Source organism: Zosterops lateralis, assembly GCF_965231275.1.
Source record: "Zosterops lateralis genome assembly, chromosome: 12".
In the NCBI taxonomy this organism is placed as follows: Eukaryota; Metazoa; Chordata; class Aves; order Passeriformes; family Zosteropidae; genus Zosterops; species Zosterops lateralis.
In genome coordinates this window covers 17,634,199-17,656,928 of record NC_139772.1, presented here as the reverse complement: position 1 = coordinate 17,656,928, position 22,730 = coordinate 17,634,199, and the positions used below count along the sequence as shown (strand labels likewise).

At 39.7% G+C, this 22,730-nt stretch overlaps 1 protein-coding gene across 1 annotated transcript in view; it reads left to right on the top strand.

Moving 5' to 3' along the window:
• The window catches only part of CDH8 (cadherin 8), a 139,583-nt gene that overhangs the window by 97,435 nt on the left and 19,418 nt on the right, over window positions 1-22,730 (top strand). The window contains exons 8-9 of the mRNA XM_083870007.1: window positions 7,744-7,865; window positions 14,860-14,977. Coding sequence (XP_083726133.1) covers window positions 7,744-7,865; window positions 14,860-14,977 — 240 coding nt within the window. The remainder of the gene's footprint in view (window positions 1-7,743; window positions 7,866-14,859; window positions 14,978-22,730) is intronic.

The window sequence follows — 22,730 nt, the reverse complement described above, 5'->3', positions numbered from 1 at the left end:
ATTTCTGATTAGGCTGCCTATTCCAACTCTTTCCAAGTTTCATCCTATCCATTTTTTCCCATTGCTTTCATGTCCCATTTTTTTCTCCTCATACACATTTCCAGGAGTTCACAGAATCCCACAGTCAGCGAGGCTGGAGAATCCCTCCCAGGCCATGGAGTCCCAGCTGTGCCCACCTTGTCCCCAGCCCAGAGCACTCAGGGCCACCTCCAGCCCTTCCTGGGACACCTCCAGGGATGGGCACTCCAAAGCTCCCTGGGCAGCTCCTGCCAAGGCCTGAGCACCCTTTCCATGCACAAATTCCTGCTGCTGTCCCAGCTGAGCCTCCCCTGGCCCAGCCTGAGGCCGTTCCCTCTGCTCCTGTCCCTGTTCCCTGGGAGCAGAGCCCGACCCCCCCGGCTGTCCCCTCCTGTCAGGGGCTTGTGCAGAGCCACAAGGTCCCCCCTGAGCCTCCTTTTCTCCAGGCTCAGCCCCTTTCCAGCTCCCTCAGCCCCTGCTGGGGCTCCAGCCCCTTCCCCAGCCCCGTTCCCTGCCCTGGACACTCCCAGCCCCTCCATGTCCCTGTTTGTGAGGCCCCGAGCCGGGCCCAGCCCTGGGGGTCCCTCAGCAGGGCCAGCCCAGGGGACGGGCCCTGCCCTGGGCCTGCTCCCCCCCAGGGCTGGCACAGCCAGGGGCCATTGGCCTCTGCCCCCCTGGGCTCGTGTCCAGCCCCGGCACCAGCCCCCCCAGGGCCTTTCCCTGCAGCTTTCCAGCCCCTCTGCCCCAGCCTGGAGCATTCCATGGGCTTGGGGTGAGCCCAGGGCAGGACCTGGCCCTGGATCAGCCTGGCCAGATCCCTCTGCAGAGCCCTCCTGCCCCCCAGCAGCTCCACACCCTCACCCAACCTGATGTTACCTGCACACTGACTGAGGGTGCCCCCAGTTCCCTCATCCAGATCATCCATAAAGATACTGAACAGGACTGGGCCCAACACTGACCCTGGGGGACAGTGGCTGGATGTGGCACCATTCCCCATTTCTGGGTTGGGCCATCAGCCAGTTTCTCACCCAGAGAAGGTGAACCTGTCCAAGCCACGGGCTGCAGCATCTCCAGGAGAGCACCATGGCAGCCAGGCACAGACTTTGCTGTGAAGTCCAGCCCCATGCATCCACAAATCACTCTCTGATGCACAGGTGTGTTCCATGTGCTGAGCACTCACCCAGTGCATGGAGCCTCTTTTAGCACCTCTAGATTTGCTCTTTGGAGCCCGCACTGGTGAATCGGCAGTGGTGACACCAAGGTGGAGTTTTCAAAACATACACATTGTGATTAAAGATAAACCACCATTCCGAGTGATTTGGAATAACCAGAAAGCCTCGAGTTTCAAGGCTGTTGAGCTTTTAGAAGGGTGGTACAAGGGATGGGGGGTTGTCTTTGCTTCCCACCCCCTCCAGCCCCAAGGTGGGTGTGAATTTCTTTCAGCATCCTCTGCTCCCTCCAGTACAAACTTACAGCTCTCTCAGTGTGGCCCATGTTCTCATTCTCATTGCAGCAACTTCTCTTATCATGCACAGCTAAATCGAAATAGAACAGCATCTTTTGATTTTCCCTTATAACCAGGGTTGTGATAGAAGAGGCCCTTTTCACACTTGTGAACCATATTTGAGGGGATGTTTTGCTTTTCTGATCTAGTTTCTCCTTTCCAAGCCCTTTTGATCTGCCTGTGCACTCAGACAAGGCAATATCATGCAAATACACCAAGCAAAATAAGATACTTCTGCAGAAAATTACAAACCTTTCCCGGTTTTGCAAATGGATCTTACAATTCACAGAGTATCAGAGGTAATTACAGAGTAACTATTTGTGAAGCTGCTGAATATCTGCATGGCTTCATGGCATGAAAAAACAGCAGAGAGGTTGCATTTGAATGTCAAATTACAGTCTGACCTCGGATAAGCAAAATGAGGGCTAACTGATTCTCTCAGTATGCATTGTACCTGTAAGAAAAGAACAGATTTCCTTTTTAAAATTTGAGTTTATTACCAGGTTTAATAAATCAGTGTTGATCCTTTGAAGTTAACAAAGTACCCAGTCAAAATCCCTGGTTTAATTTAAAGTATATTTATATTTGAAATCTTAAATGATTTCAAATGTAGGAAATAATTCAGTATTGCTATTTACAGTGGCAAGCAAAGAACTGAGTGCAGGGCTAGGTGGAATATCACTTATTAAAAAAAATAAATTGGTTTTTTTGGAGGTATGTCTCTGCTTCCTCAAATTTTAGGTAATCGATTCTGAATTGGATTGGTTCAGGGTTATATGAAATAATTTTAATATCTTACGTGCACTTACATACAAAAAATCAAAAAAAAAAAAATCCACAGAAAAAGAAAGTCAAAACAGTTCCTGAAGAATATGGTGTATTTAACTAACATTTTCTGGCATGGTGTGTGCATGAATCACAGACATTTTAGTCTTTTTTGTTATTGTGAGCAGCCTGAAAGTAAAATCAGTCCTTTAGTCCCAAGTGATCCATCTCATATATTGAATAAAGGTAGGTGAGCGTGACCTTCCTGAGTCACCTCTTTGCAGATGGAGTTGCTGAACTTTGGGAACCTCTTAACTCCAAATTCAGCTTTGAAGAGCTGGATGATATTAAGCCACTTCTTGCTTAAACTTGTGACAGTCTCTCAGTGAGGAAATAGAGTGTGACAAAGCTTTGCTCTTGCCTCATTCATCCTTCTGGAGCAGCGAAATAAACCCAGGGAGCTACTGAAAGGAGATGAAACTTCTCAACTCCGTTGTTATTTTTCTCCCAAAGAATGACTTAAGGAACAAACCTGAGAAATATGTTCCACATCCTTTCCTTTCCGCGCCCCTCCCACACGCATGTACACACAGGCACTCGCCACAATCTGTGCTCCTCCGGCGTGTTCCATGTGCTGAAGAAATACCAATTGAATAATAATTAGGAGGCCGTGTTTGTTTCTTGTCTTAGCAGCTCATGCTGGAGCCTTCCTGCTAAGCACTGATATGTTTATATTGCTATTTCAATAATCCACAACTTCTCATCCTTTAAAAATGCAGGCATTTCAATGGGGAATCTAAATCTTCCTGGTGAGCAGTTCCGTCTGGGTTTTTAGTTGGGTTGTTTGAATTTTGTCCTAGCTCAGAAATAGCTTGTGTTCTGGTATTTTTAAGAGAATTGCTGGCAATTACTGCTGTCTTCCTGACAATTTTGGAGTGGGTTTCAGGCACTCAGCCTCTCTTGAATCAGATCATTACCCAACGCTGCAGATAAATGAGCCCAGTATTTGCTGCACTGTGTGATTTCTAGAGTTAAGCTTCAACATAAATAAAACCTCCTTTTCACAACAGCATCTGTGTATCTAAGGACTCTTTAAGTCAGATTTGTCAGTTTTATATGACAGAAAGATTGTTATAAGTTGTGCCATTCTATAAGTAAAGGATTGTCTAAAGAAAGCAACAACATAAACTCTAACAGGAGAAATAAACTTGTGCATTGGATTACCTTAATAGTCATCAGATAAAACTTTGATAAAGTCATGGGGACTGGATCTTTTAAAATACAACTTAATAAGTTTGAAGTATTAGGGATGTAAACCAAGTGCTGTTGTTTTTATTAAGTCAGTGATTCAGATTTTGTTTTGATTTCTTTGTAAGATCTAGGATTTCCTCTACTTCTAATTTAAAATGTTATTAGCATAGAAATTTCATTGAATCAGAGAAGCATGAAATAACCATTTCCTAACCATGTGATGATGATGATGATATTATTATTATTATTATTATTATTAATAATAATAATAATAATAATAATAATAATAGTAAATGGGTCATTTTCTAGGAACCTCCTTTATGTTGAGGTAAATTTTAGGTAAAATGCAAGACAGCTAATGACTTTTTAAAGAGAATTTTGAAATGATTTTGGATGATTTAATTACCTACAGGAGAACTGAACTAAACTGGATTTCTTCTGGTTACACAAATTATAAACTTCATTTTGGGCCACAGTTATTCTCTTTCTCTCAAAAACTATTTTTTCAGTCGAGAGAAGACAGGGGGAAGTGTTTTAAGCAAGTTTATGAAGTCTTTAAGTGTTTATGGGAGTTGAAAAGCTGCATTATATTTTGTTAGTTGTGGTACAAGACCAAAAATAGTGTTTACTATTTCTAGTTACTCCTAGAAACTCTTGCTGTGTGCAGTAACAATGTTGACTACACTCCGTGCTTTGTAATACAAATTTCCTACAATACAGACATGTCTCAGTTATGAAGGATTTTTTCCAGGAAGGAAGAAAAATGTTGATCCCAATAACAAGTGGTAAAACACGGGGCTGTAGCCTCCAAAATTCAGGTTTGGAGACACTAAGTTGCTTGATAATGTTTGTTTCTTTTAATTTGACTTTGGTTATTTGATCTGCCTCATCATTTCGGTATCAAACTTTACAGTGTTTTTAAATCCTGAGTGGGTTTCAGTGGGTTACTCAGCAAGTTGGGTATTTTAAGCATTTAATGTTCCAGTAGAGCTTTGTGAACTGGGGAGGAAACAGAAGAGCTTTTTAGGGGCTTATAACCCTTGTAAACCTTTCAATATGCAATTCTAAACCCAGGAGGATTTTCCATAATTTTTGGAAGTTTATTTTTCAACCCAGACTAAGTTCTACTAGTTATTTCTGCATTGAGTCTTCTTAGATCTGCCTTGATGCTCCTTTCTGTATGTGTGTTCTGTGCTCATCTGGATCTCAGTGCTGGAATTCAGAAATGTTCTGTGCTCACTGATACACAGAGTGGTGTCCTCAAATGACCAGCTAAGTCCTTCTTGCAGCCTTATCTTGAAAACACTTCTATTTAACTAGATTAGTGGAAATTTTCTCAATATTTTTCAGTCTTGCATCTCAGAGTGGTAAATTTTTAAGCAAAGCTGATGTTTCTCAAGTGACAGCCCTAATGGTACTTTTATATTGTGAAATTCAAGGTAGGTCTTTTTAAACTGCGATAAAGCTTTTAAACATCTGGTTAGTTCTTCAGACAGTCTCTAACTTAACCTGTTTTTGAATGATTTTGCATAAAATAACAGATTGGAAGTTAAGGAATTAGTCTTGCTGTCTACCCTGGTGCATCCAAGAAGATTCAGCCTCCCTTAAATCTACTGACTGAGGAGTTTACTGGGCAAAAAACCAAACTAAACAAAAACCCACGCAGTAATTAAACTCAGTTTTGTTCTTAGTTTAGAAAGAACTGACTGTCCATTCATACAAATGAGGAAAAGTTCTGAATGATGAATACTAATGAGTGAGACACCCAACGGCCTGAGGGCAGTGACCATGCAGTTGCGGCAGTGTGTGACCAGCCTGGATCCACTTCAATCCCTTCCCACTCCCAGTTCAAGCATTTGGGGCACTGCCAGCAGAGCTGGGTTTGAGCTTGGACATCCCCTGTATGTGTTTTACCGACGAGAGTCTGTAGACATGAAACGTATGGAAATGAACAGATGGAACTATTTCATCCTGACAGCGTTTTCAACCTGGGTTTGCTTAGTGAGGACTCATTAATGTGTCTAATAGGTGTGCTCAGGGTGAAGGAAAACACTTAGCACAAAGGTGAATTTCTCTGGGAAGTTAGGGATGACAAAATAATGCAGTGTATTCAGGGTGGTGGGCAGTACAAGCTGTAGATACATTTCCTTTTCCATCTCTCTCTCTCTTTCTCAACAACAAATTTCACCACAGTCACAGGAACCCTAAAAGGCAGTGGATATCCCCTTGGTTGGAGATTTCCAAACCAGCTGGGTCTCTCTTGTGTTTAGTAAATTAATTTTTTAAATGAATTCTCATCAAGTTTCTAATTATAATATCTTTAAATTTAATGTTTGTATTTCTGATGAAAGACAAACATTTTGGGGGCAGTCACAAGGGACATGAATAATTTCTTTAGAAGCTTATCTAATTAATTACATTTCTCTGTAATGTCTTTAAAATTTGAACTGCCATCATTTCATTAATTTAGATAAAAGTAAATCTTTAGTGTTTAAATATGACACTAGTGCTGAGAATTCTGATAAGTTTGAGATTCATTGTCTGTATTTTATTAAGTGAAGATAAAAAAAGTGTTTAAAATGTTTGGAATTCATGATTTGCATATTAGGTTTTATTTGGTTTCAAATACATTATTATTTCATGGCATAAGTGTTCTCCTCACCTGTTAGTGAGTAAGATCATAAGATGCAAAATGACATAAATATTGCTCATACAATATTTTGGTGGGTGTTTCTTTTTCTTCTGCAATATGTTTATTTCCATATTAAAACTGTTGGCTCCTTAAGATGGAAAACTTAAATTCTGATGTGTGGTAATTTTCCATCTCCTCTCCAGGAGGAATTTTGATATTTCATATGATCCTAGAAATATAAAGCCTTTCATAGCACTGGTATATTTGAGTTTGCATTTTTAAAATTGTTATTTTTATGCCATTTCAACGTCAGTAGAGCAATTGAAATGTGCACATTTAGATTTGTGGGTGGAACATCCTGTATTGTCTATAGCACACAAGGAGGAAACAGGCCTGTAAGATATCAGGTTTGATTAGGTTTCAACAGAGTTGACCGTGATGGAAACCACAAAACTCCCAGGGTATATGGTGATTCTGCCTTTGTTCATCTCTGTCACTTGTAGGGTTGCCACCAGTTGGTTCCTCAGCACTGGTGGGGCCTGATCTTCTTGCACTTTGTAGTCATTTGTGCTGAGAAATGCACTGAATATTGAGATTTGTCATTGCTTATGATACAAATGAGGTAGAATATCATGACTGGAAAATAATATTCACTGAGATATGGACTTTGAAAACTGGGATTGAGTTACCTGGGGAGGTGTGCATGCGCTGTGGAACAGTTTATCAAACTTTCCAAATCAGCTGGTGACCTCGGTTTAAACTCCATTCATGGGTTTGGTCCTTGGGGAAAAATAATTTAAAATATTTATAAGTAGTCTCTAAGCAAATTAATGATGCTGAATTGAGGGAAAGACACAGGCAGCTGCCTCTGAAAGCTATTCAAAGTAGATGCAAACTGTTGGTTTAGCTTTTCTTGCCATACAGCTCATTCTACTCTTCACAGTGATAAGCAATTTTATGCAAAATAGCTCTATATTATAAATAATGAGTCGTTACTTCAGTGAAGAAAGAAGTTCACAGGTCACAGTTTTGGTCAGTGGTAGATGATCAAAGTGCTTTAATAGTTCAAATTACCATCTAGTTTCGCCCCTGTCAGTCTCCCATCCATCTTTTTCCCAATGTGGGTCAGCACTTTAACCATGTTTGCAATGAAGAAATAATAGATGTGCAGTCAGAACAATTAATGGAGTAAAATGTGCTGTTCTCTGCCAAAGATAAACAAAGAAATAAATCTCTGCTGTTTGCAGCCTTCCCTTTTCCATATATAATGGACTTTATCAATAAAACAATACAAACTTCATCAAAGAAAAATCTTACCAATTTAGACCAAGAAAGGTCTTCATTGAGCTAATCTCCAACAAATGCTGTTTGCAACAGGGATCTATTTATTCTTTTCAACCACAAAGCCCTGGCCATCCTTCTTTATCTCAGGCTCCAGCTCCATGATCCATTACAGATGAGGCAGCCCAATTAAGGGCAGGAGACAGGAAGAGCACAGTCACTGTGCAAGCACTGCTGCACTTAATTTCCAATTAAATATGCTTACCTTGGGTACTTTGGTTTCTTTCCTTAGGGAACCACAGCCAGGTGTCCCGGGTGCCCGTGGCCATCAAAGTTCTCGATGTGAACGACAACGCCCCTGAGTTTGCGTCAGAGCACGAGGCCTTTCTGTGTGAGAATGGGAAGCCTGGACAAGTGAGTATCCCTGGTTTTATGTGGTGTGAGACTGGGCTGGATATTCTCCCTGGCACCTTATGTCATCTTTATTCCCAAAATGTGTGTCCATGTGTTCATGCTAACAGCTTGAACACTAACTTAACAGCTTGAACATTATCTTAAGATAAACCCATGATCACTTTCTGTGAGATGTCTCTCTATAATTAGGCAAACTTTTTTTACCCTTAAAGTATAGTTTTAAATGAAAGGTGAGTACTTTGGGACAATATCCTGAAAATATCCTGAGTGTCTTTAAGCACCCAATGTTGCACTCTGTGTGGTGGAGCTCAGCACTTTATAAGTTCATGTGTGTTAGTAGGTGAAAGTATAATCCAGCCTGAATTCCAGCTCAGTAATTGACCTACATTGCAGATGCTCCCAGGTATAATTTAGAATAAACAGTTAAAACAATAAACCCATTTCCCCTTGACCTTATTTCAGTTATAATCTCTCTTCAGTTCTTACTTTTCTGTGACAGTTAGGAAAAAAATAAGACAGCAACCCAGAACTTGGTGGAAAGTGAAGTAAATTGTAATTGTGTTTGAAGATGGTATTGGAGAAGGGAAGTTCAAGTTTTCATTATATTGAAAAAAAAATTATTTCCTTCTTCATTTAATGAAGAAAAGCTTGGTGAAGGAACTCACAACACTCCCCAAGGTGAGGTAAACAGCAACATGTCAGAAGCAGGATTTAAGCTGTTAAGTCTTTTTCAAAGAAAGTGAAGCAGATTTGTTCAAAGGTATTCATTTTGAAGGACAAATGTACAGAAATAGGGAAGAATATCTCATATGCCACCTAAATGACAAGGTGAAGATTCAAGAATGTGCACAGACATTTAGAAAATAATGCAGTGTAAATGAGATGTAACTTTTGTCCAGCAAGAGAAACACTGGGTGTTACAACAATTCAATGTTTTTAAACTTTGCAGTTTATTTCTAGATTGTGACATTTTATTTAAATAAACAGCAGCTGACAGCATGACATGGCTTGTTAATCCAACTATTCCTGTGTCTCATGTGGGTGTTAGACATTAAATTCACTGTTCTCCAAAGAAGGTTACCTGACAAGAGAGTTAGAAGTTATTTTCCTTTTAGTAGTATTAAATGACAACCTATATAGCAGTGTATGACAACCCACCTCTGCCAGGATTGTATTGTTACAGAGGATGATTTGACTTCTAGTACCCCTTTTTGTTCAGTAAAATGGTGTCAAAAATGTGTCATTTAAGGAATGAGAATTCTCTCTATCCACCGAAGAGGAGATGTGCCCTTATGGGCAGACAGTCATGTTACTGTTGGCATTTCAGTTCTTACAGCTCAGAGTGGATTTCTGTTTAGCTCAGGGTGGATTTCTGATGCTGAGTAGTTACATTCTCCAGGACAGATTGAATTCTAATGACTGCGCCTTTATCCAGGACTCAGTGAGCTTCCCTAAAATCAGGAAGTTCTGTTGTACAGTGTTTTCTGACTGTATTTATCTAGGTATTCTTATCGAATTTCAAGTGGTTTAAGAGATGGTGAAAAATGTTCACATTTCATTTTGAAATAAAACTCTAAATGAGATGATTAAGAGTCAGCAGGTAAAAGAGGCTTTTGTTTAAGCACTTACAGAAAACTTTCATTAAAGCATGATATTCTTTATCTACCATTACCTCTAACACTCTTGATCTGATGGCAGATGTCACTCTTGAGCACGAATCTTTGTGTGAACTTTACAGATGGTTATTAAATATTTGGCTGCCAGCATGGATGAGGTGGCACTGATCCTGCAATTTATTCTGTGTTTAAACAAATAACACTACTGGAACAGTAACCAGTCCAGAATAATCACCAAGGTTAGGTTCTGAATTGAAGTTGTCATTCAAAAATTATCAGCTCATGTAAAGATTTTGGAAACTCCACTGACTTATTGTATTTCCTTATGCTTATTTCTATATTCAAGTTTTGTAAAAAATCATATTAATAAGTAAGGATGAAAAATTCAAGAAACTACGTATATCTCAGTTATGAAATAGCTGATATGAGAAAGGTACTACTCCTAGTACAGCAGCCAAAACCTAATTTGGATGGTTGTCCAAAGATTTAACTCAAATGTTACATGTGAAGGAAAGATGCAATTGTCTTAAAGTATTCTGTCTGTTGACATTTGCAGTTCCATTTGAATCTAAGTTTAAATCAAATTTTATTTACCATAAAGGAAATTATATTTGAGCTATTGGTAAAACCTTATGTGCAGCCACTAAATACATTGCACCATGTATTCCAGTTCACTTTCTAAGTGTTCTATTTTGGGTTCTGATATAATTGCAGTAGCAAGTACAGTGCTAGTGAGGTGACACAATGGATTAAGAACTCCTGATGTACAATGCTGCCAGATGCATTTTCCTTGCCTTGACCTACCTCTGAGAGTAAAGGTACCCCAGGCTGATAGGAGAGGACAGGGAGGGAGAAGGAAATATAGCTGTCTATACATGTATTTGTGTGCTCCTCGCACATTTTTACACACAACAAAAAGTTGCCAAAAATGTTGTTTTGACAGTTTTAGGGGAAAAAAAACAACCCCCAAAAATTTGAATGTACTGTTATAATACCTCTAAGTTAGCCAAAATCAGCTCTTGCCTTTTCCTACTACACCCTTTTTTCTTTGCATAATTCCAATTACTAAAACCAGAACATTCATGGTTTGCTGACTATAGCTGTGCTGTTGGTTATTCTCCAGCACAGTAAAATTATTTTCCTGTAGTCCTAGAACAGAACTTCTGTAATGTTGAGTAAGAAAAGTGCCTCACTCACTATTCCCCAGTCCATACTCAGACTTTTCCAGGGAAGTGCTGTTTGCTGGAAACAAAGCTACAAAATTTTCACCTGAGTGGTGCAGACAGCGATATATGAGAGCTGAAGCCAGCTTTAAACTGGAGCAATATAATACTGAGTGCAGTGCTCCTCCAGTCTCCCACAATTTGTCTCTATTTTATTTACTTCTCCTACTAGAATTGTTTTTCTTTCTAATGGGTGAAATCTTCAGGTAGATCTTTGCCTTTTCAACTGGAGCCATCCCTTTATAGCCAGAACCTGCATTTGACTCTTCAGACAGAGCAAGTTAAAATTGCTCTGTGGTGAGTCTACTCTTACAGTGTTTTGAGTCTGCAAAATAACGCAGAAATAACCATGAACGGCAATGGGGCTGCAAAAGCTTTTCCAGAGTTGGAAGATCAGTCCTATTAAAATTAGAAAAGTGTTTACTAGTGATAAGGAACCATTCTAAGTGAGGTTAATGAGTTGCATCACAAGGAAAGTCTTTCAAACAGTACCATGTACTAAAATTGCATGTAGTTATGATGTGTTGAAAATAACATTGTTTTTCTACTTATCCTTGTATATATTATTTCAAGCACATGTGGCTTTGTGGAACTGCAATACAAACCTACAAATTAGAAAGTCAAGTTGTCCTAGGGGACCATTTAACTATTCATTACAATCCAGTGCTGTCTGCTAAACAAAATATGCTGATTTGCTAAGTTTCTGCTAAATGTATGTACAGAATCAAATGCATGCATGAAGTATTAATACAACATCAAAGTTGGAATTTTACGTGTAAGAATTTCAGAAATTTCAAGACTGAACAGCCAAAGGGTTATTAACTTTCACTGATATGGAGTGAAAAAAAATCAGTGCTTGTTTTCTTTATGACAAGTATTGACCAATTTCTCTAGAATGGAACTCCTTTGGGGTGTGCATGTTGTTACCAGGAAAGAAAAGACATCTGTAGTGGGCAAGAGGCCAATGGCCCCTGGGCTGTGCCAGCCACGGGGTGGCCACAGGGCCAAGGCAGTGCCTGTCCCCTGTGCTGGCCCTGCTGAGGGACCTCCAGCACTAGGGGCAGTTTTGGATCTCTCAGAGCCAGAGAGTCCTGGAAGGGCTGGAGGTGTCCAGGGCAGGGAACGGGGCTGGGGAAGGAGCTGGAGCCCCAGCAGGGGCTGAGGGAGCTGGAAAGGGGCTGAGCCTGGAGAAAAGGAGGCTCAGGGGGGACCTTGTGGCTCTGCACAAGCCCCTGACAGGAGGGGACAGCCGGGGGGGTCGGACTCTGCTCCCAGGGAACAGGGACAGGAGCAGAGGGAACGGCCTCAGGCTGGGCCAGGGGAGGCTCAGCTGGGACAGCAGCAGGAATTTGTGCATGGAAAGGGTGCTCAGGCCTTGGCAGGGGCTGCCCAGGGAGCTTTGGAGTGCCCATCCCTGGAGGTGTCCCAGGAAGGGCTGGAGGTGGCCCTGAGTGCTCTGGGCTGGGGACAAGGTGGGCACAGCTGGGACTCCATGGCCTGGGAGGGATTCTCCAGCCTCAGGGATTCTGTGACTCTGTGATTTTGTGATTCTCAACCGTTGTTGTGAACCCCAAATTCAGAGTTGGAGAATTACCTCAGTAGTTTTCCATTGTGTGACCACACAGCACTGAGTAAAATGTGGCTATCAGCACAGTAATAAAAAACTTGGAAATGAGAATTACTGGACTTTCCTCACCCCTGTGGAGTAAAAGATACCAGAGTTTCATATCACTGTATATATATTATGTTTTCTGTTGTGGTTTGGTGGGGTTTTTTTTAAGAGCTTATCTTAATGCAAACGCACAAAGAAATAAGGTTGCTATGGGAACTCTAACTCTTAATTCTGTGATGTGTGCGTGTAACACAACAAATGTACTATTGCACTGAGCCTGTCTTTTGCATGTAATTTTTCGTGCATTTTCAGAGAGAGAAGGATTTTGTAAACAACGAAGGGAATGGATGGAATGCAAGTACATACAAAATATTATAACTTGATAAACTGCACCTGTTATGTGCACTTGCCCTTCCAGATTTCACTGTGCCATTATCCTTTTTCCCTATTGCTTTCCCATTCTGTCAGTGTTTGAAAAATTGAACAGCCATAAAGTGTATCTGTCTAAATATATCTGTCTTGTTCAGGATCCCAGCCCAAATTGCACTTCCCTATGATGATGAATTGCTGGTACCTGCTCCAGCCCTGGGCACGTCACAGGGGGTGCTTTAGTGCCTGACACCTCTGCACAGAGAACACTGAAAATATCTCCCATCTGCAAATGGCTCCATCTCTACACTGGGACAGACAGAAGCTACTTAAATATTTTTCCACTGTTTATATTTTTCCCACTTTAGAATCCATTATTCAGCTACTTCTTAAAGTAAAAAAAGCAGAAGCTGAGTAGGGCCTTTTTTTTTTTGTCCATCTCTCCTAATACATTTGTTTGAAATCCTATCAAGGTTTCCACGTTGATAGATGCAATTATCAAAAAAACCCCCTATTTATGTGGCATTTAAGCATTCTATTTTTTCAATAGATTTTTGATAATAATAATAATAATAATTATGGCAAAGCTGACCTATCCAGAATATGGTTAGGCTGGGAATTAATTGTCTCACAGTCCTTCCTAAGTTGGGTTGTCCTACAAATATCACTACTTGCTCAAACATTTTTTACACACATAATTTCAAGTCTTTATGCTTTGTGTTGATCTCTGTGGTTAAGATTTTGTTCTTTCTTTTACTCTTGAAGAACATAAATAAGATTTTGACTATTATCATATATATAACCTATACAGATCAGCCCTTGTGGTTAAACCAGAATAAAATGTTAATTATTAGCATTTACTTAGGGAAACGTGGAAATTTTAAAATAAAATTCCATGAATTTGGACAGCATCAAACCCTGCTTCCATTTTTCACTCTGTACTTCAAAACTAAAATTTTTAGTGATTCCTAATTTGAATTTAATTGTGCAAGAAATTATCAGTGCATTGCTTTAGGCATTACAAATAAATACATAAGACAATTGTTATTGGATTGAATGGACACGGAAAAGGTCAATAATTCTAATTAAATTTCTTACAAACCTCATCTAGCATGAGCTAACTAGTCCTGAAAGCCAGATCTGAGGGTGGGATCTGGATCCATGGCTGGTTTTGTTGCTGTTTCTCGGGAAAATCTTTGGAATCAAAAGCAAATGCACGAAATGTTTTAAAAACCTCAACAAAAAAACCCCCAAAAGTCACAAAGAAACTCCCAAAATCAAACAAAAAGCCCCAAAATACCCTCCTGGTTATTTTAAAAGAGTGTTTCTTCCTTTCATAGTCTTGTGCAACTTTGTATGATTTGAAGATGATCAGCTGCAGTACCTGAGTAATGTAGAAGGTAAAAATTGTAAATGGAGGTAAATCCACTTCAGACACTGCAGTTGGTCATGTAAATCATATGAGATGCTTCATACAAAGTTACTTGATTTTTCAAAGTTATCCAAACTATTTAGAACACTCTTCTCACCTAAATATCTTGCATTATTCTAGGAATCATTGGTTAATAATGACGTTATTAAAAAACAAACAAGCATATCTTCCTAGGAGAGGAATAACTGAGGTTCTATTAGAATAAAGGGGGAAAAATACAGCCCTTAATATTTTCTTTTTTTCAATTTTGATTTTTTTCTCATCTAAAATTTTGCATCCAAATTAATTTAAAAAATAATAATAATTGAATGAAGTGGAATGAGGGGTGGGGGAAGGAGAAGGGATTAAAGGCATATTATATATCCAGGTCCATTGAGAAGCGTGGTCATATAAATGAAAGATTGCCACAGGCAATATGAGTGTTTCTGAAGCCCAATTTTCCTTTTTTCATTGAATAATAATTTATTACTTGTCTAAATCAGCAGCAGTTCCTGCTGTCCTCTCTTACCTGTCTCTTCTTATTTGCTGTCTCTTCATTCTGGAAACATTTTTAAAGGGGCAGATACAGTTCCTCTTCCCAAGGTTTTGAGTCTAAGATCTATAAAAGCCTTGCAAAGTTATAAATTACCTTTTTCAATCTGGCATGGAGAGAAATGAAATGTGTTCAATAAATACATTTTTTTTTTCAGCACTGTCTGTTTATCAGGAGTGTGAAAACTTAATGAGCCCATTTGTGTTGCAGGTAATTCAGATTGTCAGTGCTGTTGACAAGGATGATCCTAAAAATGGGCATTATTTCCTGTACAGCCTTCTTCCTGAAATGGTCAACAACCCAAATTTCACCATCAAGAAAAATGAAGGTAAATGGAACAAACATGAAATGTGTATCTCAACAACTTACTTTGAAATTGTTTTGTTGACTTCCAATTACTTTACCAGTGTGTCCTTTGGGCAATTAAAACGTAAATAATCTGCTGATTGGTACCTTCATTATATCTCTTAAGCTATTTCCAATAACTTTAAAGTAGATAAGAAGAAAGTAAAATGAATATGGAATTTAGATCCAGAAGACAGCTCACTGGCTTAAAGAAAACGAAAGCATGGATTTACTGCCTGTATTATTCCTGTTAATTTGCAATTCCAGAGATATGGTGTAAGATGAAAATCTGAAACTACGCTGATAAATAAATGTTGATTCCTACATTGAGTGTTTATGGATAGGAACATAAAATTAACTATCTACTAAATCTCCCAAAGAAAGCACCTTTCCAGCCTGTTTGTTGTGTGTATAAAGGTTCCAAAGTACTTTGGTGAGGAACTTTTGCTAGAAAGAGAAATCCCTTAGGTCAGCAAAGCCCAGAAGGGCACTTTGAGTCACTGTGCTTTGGAGCAATTGTGGAAGGGCAAAATGTCATTTTGCAGGGCTGTAGAAGGGCCCATTCACTTGTGATGGAAAAAAAGAGACCCATTTAATATTGTTGGGCAATAAATTTATACTGATCCTTGTCTTTGGCACACAGATGTGTTTGAAGGTCAGGTGAGAGAAGGAGCTAGGACTGATCCCAAGAATGCCATAAAGAGTGCTCAATGTGTTTGTACTTACTTGAATATTCAGCAACATTGTTCTATCTTGGCTCTTTTTAATAAAGCACACCCTGTCAGGAATTCTAGTCAAATTCAGTCTCTTATTTAAAAGGTAAGAAAGTGAAGCCCCGTTCAGTCCATCACCAATAGGAAGATATATATGTGGGCTGTGTGTGCAGGAGTGTAAAAGCAATACATGAAATGCCAATTAAAGAGGAAATGCTGTTTGCATTTTTTATTCTATCTGTTTCAACCTAGAAGCATGATGACACTGTTTTGTTAAATGACACTGCACCTAAATTCTTAAACTTGCTTAAATACGTCCTATATTTTCCTTTTCTTTAGGTGTGTTTTTCTCTTCTAGCATTCACAAAGTGTGTCTCTACTTATATCTCTATTTTCTTGTAGTAAATGACTCTCTGTGTGTTTTCTGGGGAAGATAAAACAAACCTCTTCAAAACGCATTTCATAATCATCAGCAGTGTAACACAAATTGAATTAAGCATCCTAAATGTGAGGTGGTTTGCTTGGCACAGTATGACAAAATAAAAAAGATCTTAGCATTTCTCTTCATGTTTAAATACTGAGCTCACGTTGCTAATTACCCCTGTCCTTCCAATCTGTTACCTATTTAAGACCCACTCCTGCTCCTGCTCACAAACAATGGCAAAATGAGTCCTGAGCTGAGTGGCAGTGAGGAAACTTTCTGTGTAACAAGCTTTAGAAATATAAGTCCGACTTTGTTACCACATTGCCACTCAGTTTTATGCAGTTTTTAATGTGTTTGAATCAGTTAAATGTGAAAATCCTCTTAAAACAACCACCTGAAATCTCTTGAAATTAAAAATCTGCTTGAAGAGACTTTTCTGATTTAATCCTTTGGTATCCAATAATAAAATTCTAACTATGCATGCCATCCTTGTCTATCAGGATTGCTCAGTCAGGGGTGCAGGGCATGGTTGATGTTAGAACATGATCTCCCACAGGAAGCAAATACTCCTGTCAGAGCCAAAATCAGGGTCTGATTTGGCTGAGGTGAGTTTTTATGTCCTTTAAACATCATTGATCCTCAGTAAGTCTTTATTTAGCTGTGCCACTTAAACAGTGAACTTGACCATGACTTCATCTCAAATATATCTGCCAGATAAGCATGAGTGATTATTCATGTTGAAAAACACCAATATCCCTGAAAAAAGCCTGAATTCTCAAGTCAAATTTCTGCTTTTTTTGTACTACTGTCCATAGTTGGTGTGGCCTGGAACTGTAAGGAAATGCCTGTAACAAAACCTCCTCTCCTTTCTGGAGATCAGATCAATGCTCAACACAGTAAAGCTTGGAACAGAAAAGCGTTCCCTCACACTGGTGGCCAAAATCCTTGACATCTTCCTGACTGTGTCCTCAGCCTCAATTTCCTCCCAGAGTCTTGGCTCTGCCAAATTAATTTTTCAAGGCAGCAGAAACTCGATGGCTGCTGACAAAATGCTGTCCTCTTGCAAATACCACACAGGGACTGCACTTTCTCAGGAAACCTCCTGTAGAAACCTAGTTTTTACTTGCTAGAATTAGCACATTTCTTTATTTAAATCATTTTTCATACCTTGCCTTTCTTCAGAATTCCCCTGAGGGTGGAGATAAACAGAAGTACCTCTCCTCAAGAGATGATATTGCCCTTTTGGGCTCTCTTGTGCTTTAGGTAACTGTGTGGCATTTGGCCACCATGTAATGGTGACATTGAGTGTGATGACATTGGTGCAGTTTGCCAACCTGCCAGGAGAAAAAGCTGCAGGGTCCTCTTTCTGTCCCTCATGCCAAAGAATACATAAGATGCCTGTGATTTGCAATGTTTCCTTCCTGTATAGAGCAGAAGCATCACCATTAATCAATTTAGTTTGTTGCACACGAGCTGATTCTGTTGTTCAAACCTTCCAGATCACCCTAAGGCAAGTTCCCATGATAGTCAGTAATTAACTGTGCTGCTGACATACACTGCAAATATTATGATTGGCCACGTTGTTATTGAGAAATGTGTTTAACTAAGTGACACAACAGGTATCCTCATCAGGAACCACACAAAAAAAACCCCAAACACTTCTCAGATTTTATTACATATATAGAATTTATGCTGTGCTCGCAGCAGAATCTGTGCCTGGTGTTCTTCATTTGTTTGGTTTGTTGAATTTCCATTTTTACAATCCCCTCTGTAGACAAGATACCCAAAACTGTAGAGGCTATGGTGCCTTTCTGATGTAAATAATGGAAAAAATGTAAATTTACATGCCATCATGCCTCTCACTGAATGTCTGTAGATTATCTCTTTAGCTATCTTTATTTTCCATGTCTCCTGTTGCTTTTCTTCTGTCCTTTTCTGAGCTCAGATGTCCGTTCCTGGGTGAGGTTTGGAGGTTTAGTGCCTTGGTTTCCTGGGCAGGGAGTGATAATCCAAAGGGAGGCAATCATGCCCTCTCAAGCTGTAATCAAGGCACACTGAGCACTTGGATTGCCAGGTGCAAAAACCTTTATCCCCTCTCAAGAGAAATAATAGAGTTACATAAAAAAATGTAAGAACTTAATGCTACATGAAAATCATGTCATGTTTTCTGTGTTAGACCTGTGACTAAAGCTGTGACTCTGTGACATAACAAGTCCCTGACTGCACAAACTCCTGATTGAATCTCTGGGCACTTTTCACGTGCCTTTGTGCTGGGTTTTACTGCACAGGAGCAGAAGTGTGGAAAAAACTGAAAATTCATGTTTTCTGTGGTGTGTCTGAGAAATTTCGAACCAGTAAACCTCCAATTTTAGATGAAAATATCTGATGTTTAGACAAGTGTTGATACACTCCTAGCAATGTGTTGTAGACTGACTGGAATTAACCCTTCCAAAAAAGCTGTAGGCTCACAATAAATGACAAGAAGCTGACAGGAACTTAGACAACTGATGAGGATTTTGTACTGTCATGGCATCAGAAAACTGAAATGAGACCTTTGGAAATGGAATTAGAATTTGTTGACAGCCTTTTTTTTTCAGGTGAATGGTCTTCACAGAGCATTACCTAAAATCCAGTGCCTATACATGGGTCTTCTGCTGCATCCCAAACAACACCCTCACAGCAGTACCTGTTTTCAGCATTGAATTCTTCAGGTTCCCTTAGATTGTTCAAGTGAGAACAGAATTCTGTGATAGGAGTATTTTCACACATGCAAACATTTTGATATTCTGCCGATGCAGTTTTTACTGTCAAAAACTACCAAACACGTCTTTGCCATAAAGAGACCCAAAGTTTTTCCCACGAGAAGTTGCCATTGCTGTTCCATTTTTCTGATGGCAAAACCTGTTTCCTAATGGAGTAAACCCCAAATTAAATGTTCCACAGTGCCTTTGGTGCAGTAATTCTTCTGACAGGAGAAATGGTGCATCTTTCCTGGAAAATAGGATATTCCATGCTTCTTATAGGGCTTACGTAGCAGAGCAGTTCTGGGGTTGCCTGGCCCATGGGCAGGGCTTACCTTTGGGTTAAGAACCTTAGTGGCATGAGCTCATAGTCCTGCAGAAATCCAGTAGCCTGATTTGGCTTGTAATAGGCTGATTAGCAGTAATCAGCCTCCTCTCTCCCTCAAATATTCAGTGTCCATCTGGCAAGATGAGCTCTGAATTTGGTCCTGATTCTAGTGAGTGCATAGTAAAAATGATTTGGATTTTTTTAATTGAAGCATTATGTATCCACTTAAGGGATGAACTGCTCTGTTCTGTTGGTTCTCTCTAACAAACTTAATATTTATTCTCAGCCATGCTTAGTTTATTACATCTATGATACATATAATAGCTCCAAGAGTGATCATGTTTAAATGTCTATTTCTTTTGGTCTTTTCTTCAAGTTAAGTCTTGCTTATGTCCTCCTTGTGCTGCCTTGACAGTGCAGGCACTGCCAGGTGTTTTAAAGGAAATGGCCTGCTATAATCATTTCAATCACTGCCTTGTATGCCTTTGTATACTATGGATTATTTGTATTTCATCACCTCTTTATCATTAAAACCCAAATATTTCTAAACTTCCACGATAGCTGAGCAAAACAATTAACATCCAAACACTCTTAGATATCCCAAATAATAAGACAAGTTATTATCACTTTTTTTTTAAGTACTTCTCTCTTACTGTGATTTTAATACAATAAAACCTGGATTTTTCCCCATCTTTTCTCATGAAAGTATTTTTAGCAGCATCTGTCAAATACATACCTGGAGGGTGAGTCTTTTGTTCCCACCAGAGTAACTCTCATGTGTTAAAATAAGTCTTTCCCTGAAACAGTTTCTTTTGGCATTTCTGGATAAGTCCCTCTGTCATTGTCTCAGCTGCCAACTGAAGCTCCTCCTGTGGTTTTTGACTGACTTTTCTCTCCAAATATATCCCTCAGAGAGCTCTGAGGTGACTCTTCTGTTTCATTGCCCTCCTTCCACTTCGCCCAATTTCAAAGTTAACCCCCTGACCCCAGGTACAAATTGCCAGAGCAAGGACATCATTAAACCCATCATTTCTGGGTGGATGTGCAGGGAACATTCAGAATAACAGCACCCAGACGGTCCCTTGGATGTGAGCAGCACATCCTCACGCATTGCTGCAGTTTCAGGCAATTTGGGGAAACTTTGTGGCCCAGCTGCCATGGGCCAGAGGGTGTTCCACAATGGCACTGCTTGAGGGAAAGCACATGCTTTTGTATCTCTGATGTGTTTAATTATCATCCTCATTCCCTTTATATATCAGTAATTAGACTTTCAAACTCCAAAACATACCAAATCACATCCTTGTTAGTGGTTTTCTTCAAATTAAGTGATGTGCTCAGTCTTGCTTATAAGTTATTATTCTTCTACCATCTGTCAATATTAGTGGTATGGAATAACATCCAGAAGACATAAAGGAATATGAGGCATAATCTAAGAAAAAGCATTGATCAACAGCTCTTTTAATAGATGTGGTTTTGTCACCAGAAATCACAAGGAATACTTGCATAACAAGGTGCAAGCAGTGTGAAAGGAGCAGATTTAAAAATAAAGCATTGCAATGTATTAAAAAATAACAAACTCAAAGTACCCCATTATCTGGCACTTGTGTGTCAGGATCTGCCATCCACGGGCACACATCATGTTTCTCCAGGAGTGTTCATAGTGTGAAAAATGTATTAGAAACATCATACTATCAATCTTTTTCTCAGCATGGCATTTAAATTGGAGTTGTTTAAATAGCAAAGTTCAACATTTTTATAACCTGTGCATGCCAGAAGAACGTCAGTTTATTGATTTTTTAATGAATAATAGAGTTAATAATGAAATTGCTAGCACAAAATTAGTGAAATATTTCCTTTGTAGCATTTTTGAAAGATTTTGTTCAATAAGTTCCTCTTTTGCTTCTATTAAAAATGGTAAGTTAAATTAAAACAAAGCATAAAGATGTTATTTTGCTGAGTAGGAAGGTCTAAATATTATCAAAACAAATCATGTGCTAGTTAAGGTACCTAAGCTCTATGAAACATTGTCATTCTGTGGATTAAGAATAATCTGGCTTTTTTTTTTTTTTTTTCCCAGAAACAGTTATATTTTGGATGCATCCTTGCCTTTCTCACCTAAAAACAAAATGTGATTTACAGGCCTGAAATAACACATTCTACTGATGGTCTGCAAGTTATCCTAAACGGCTGATCCCCTTTTAAGAGTTATGTCTCTCTTGTGCCTTGTTCTGCTGCTGGAAAGTGTGTCAGGATCATGGTGGGGCTGTGGGTGGACTGGGGACACTGTGCTGCCACACCTCCCTCACTGTGCCAGCACCATGGAAAGGAAAGGACTGGTTCAAGCTCCCACTCCATCAATATGCAAAAAGTGATATTCAGCCACTGCAAACAGCTTTGCTGGAGTGAGTGCATTGGGTGGCAACGGGCAAGTCCCTGATATAGTTCAAACAGTTCCCTATTTATGGTACTCAGGCTACTTTCCCCCGGTCCTTAGACAATTCACCTACCTGAAACTGCTTTGGATCAGAAAACATGCTAGATTATCCTTTGTGAGAAAAGTAATCAATTTTCTTATTTGCATATCTGACAATTCTAAGATGTAATGTCATGTGAAGTAACAGACTGTGCCTAAGAACTGAAAGACAGGAGCCCTTTCCCAGTGACAAAGTGATGAGCTCCTGTGGAGGAAATCAGTGTTAGACATCTTTAGATTATTCTCAGATTCTAGAAGACTTGGTAGAATTCCAAGTTAATGATAATATTCCCAGGGGACCCCAATACATTCCAGTAGTGCTCAGAGGTTCTGTCTTGCCAGGCAGTTGGATGCATTTCCATTTTCACTGTATGATTTCACATTGCAGTTGAAGCGATATATAGTGAAATATGTGACTCCTTGCTATTCCTAGCAAGGCTACACTTTTCCATGGTACTGCAGTGTTAGTCCCACCTAGCTGAGAATGCTGGTGAATATTCTCAGAATGTATCTTTCTGCTGGTGACTTTCTGCTTCCTTTCCCCCTTCTTTCTTTACTGTCTTCACTATCAGCTGTGTTCTGTTATTCCCTGAAGTTCTGCTTTCCTTTGATGTTGACTAGCAGTTGAGTGAGATTTGAAACAACTTCCCTGGCAGGGATGGCTGTGGTGTTGTTTTCTGAAGTGATTGCATTAATGTAGGAGGGAAGGCAGCATTTTTCCACTCCAATCCTTTGTCCTTCACTGACACCTACTTCTGCTGTCTTTCCCAGCTTTCTTCTTGCATGCAGATCACTGCTCTTTTCAGACTCCTTTCTGATTAGAACCACAAACCAGGTGAAGACTCAGTGCACTTCTGCAAACACTTTTTAGCCCTGTCTGGGTGATATAAGCTTCTTGCAGTGGTTACGTGCTTTTCACCACTTCGGCAAGCCAAAGAGGTGACTCCTTCTTAGTGCACACAGCTGGAACAGAGAACTAGGATCAACCCTTCAGAGGCTAACTCAGCTGCCAGCTCCTCCACCCTGCAACACTTCTGTCTGTTCTGTCCATGTGGAT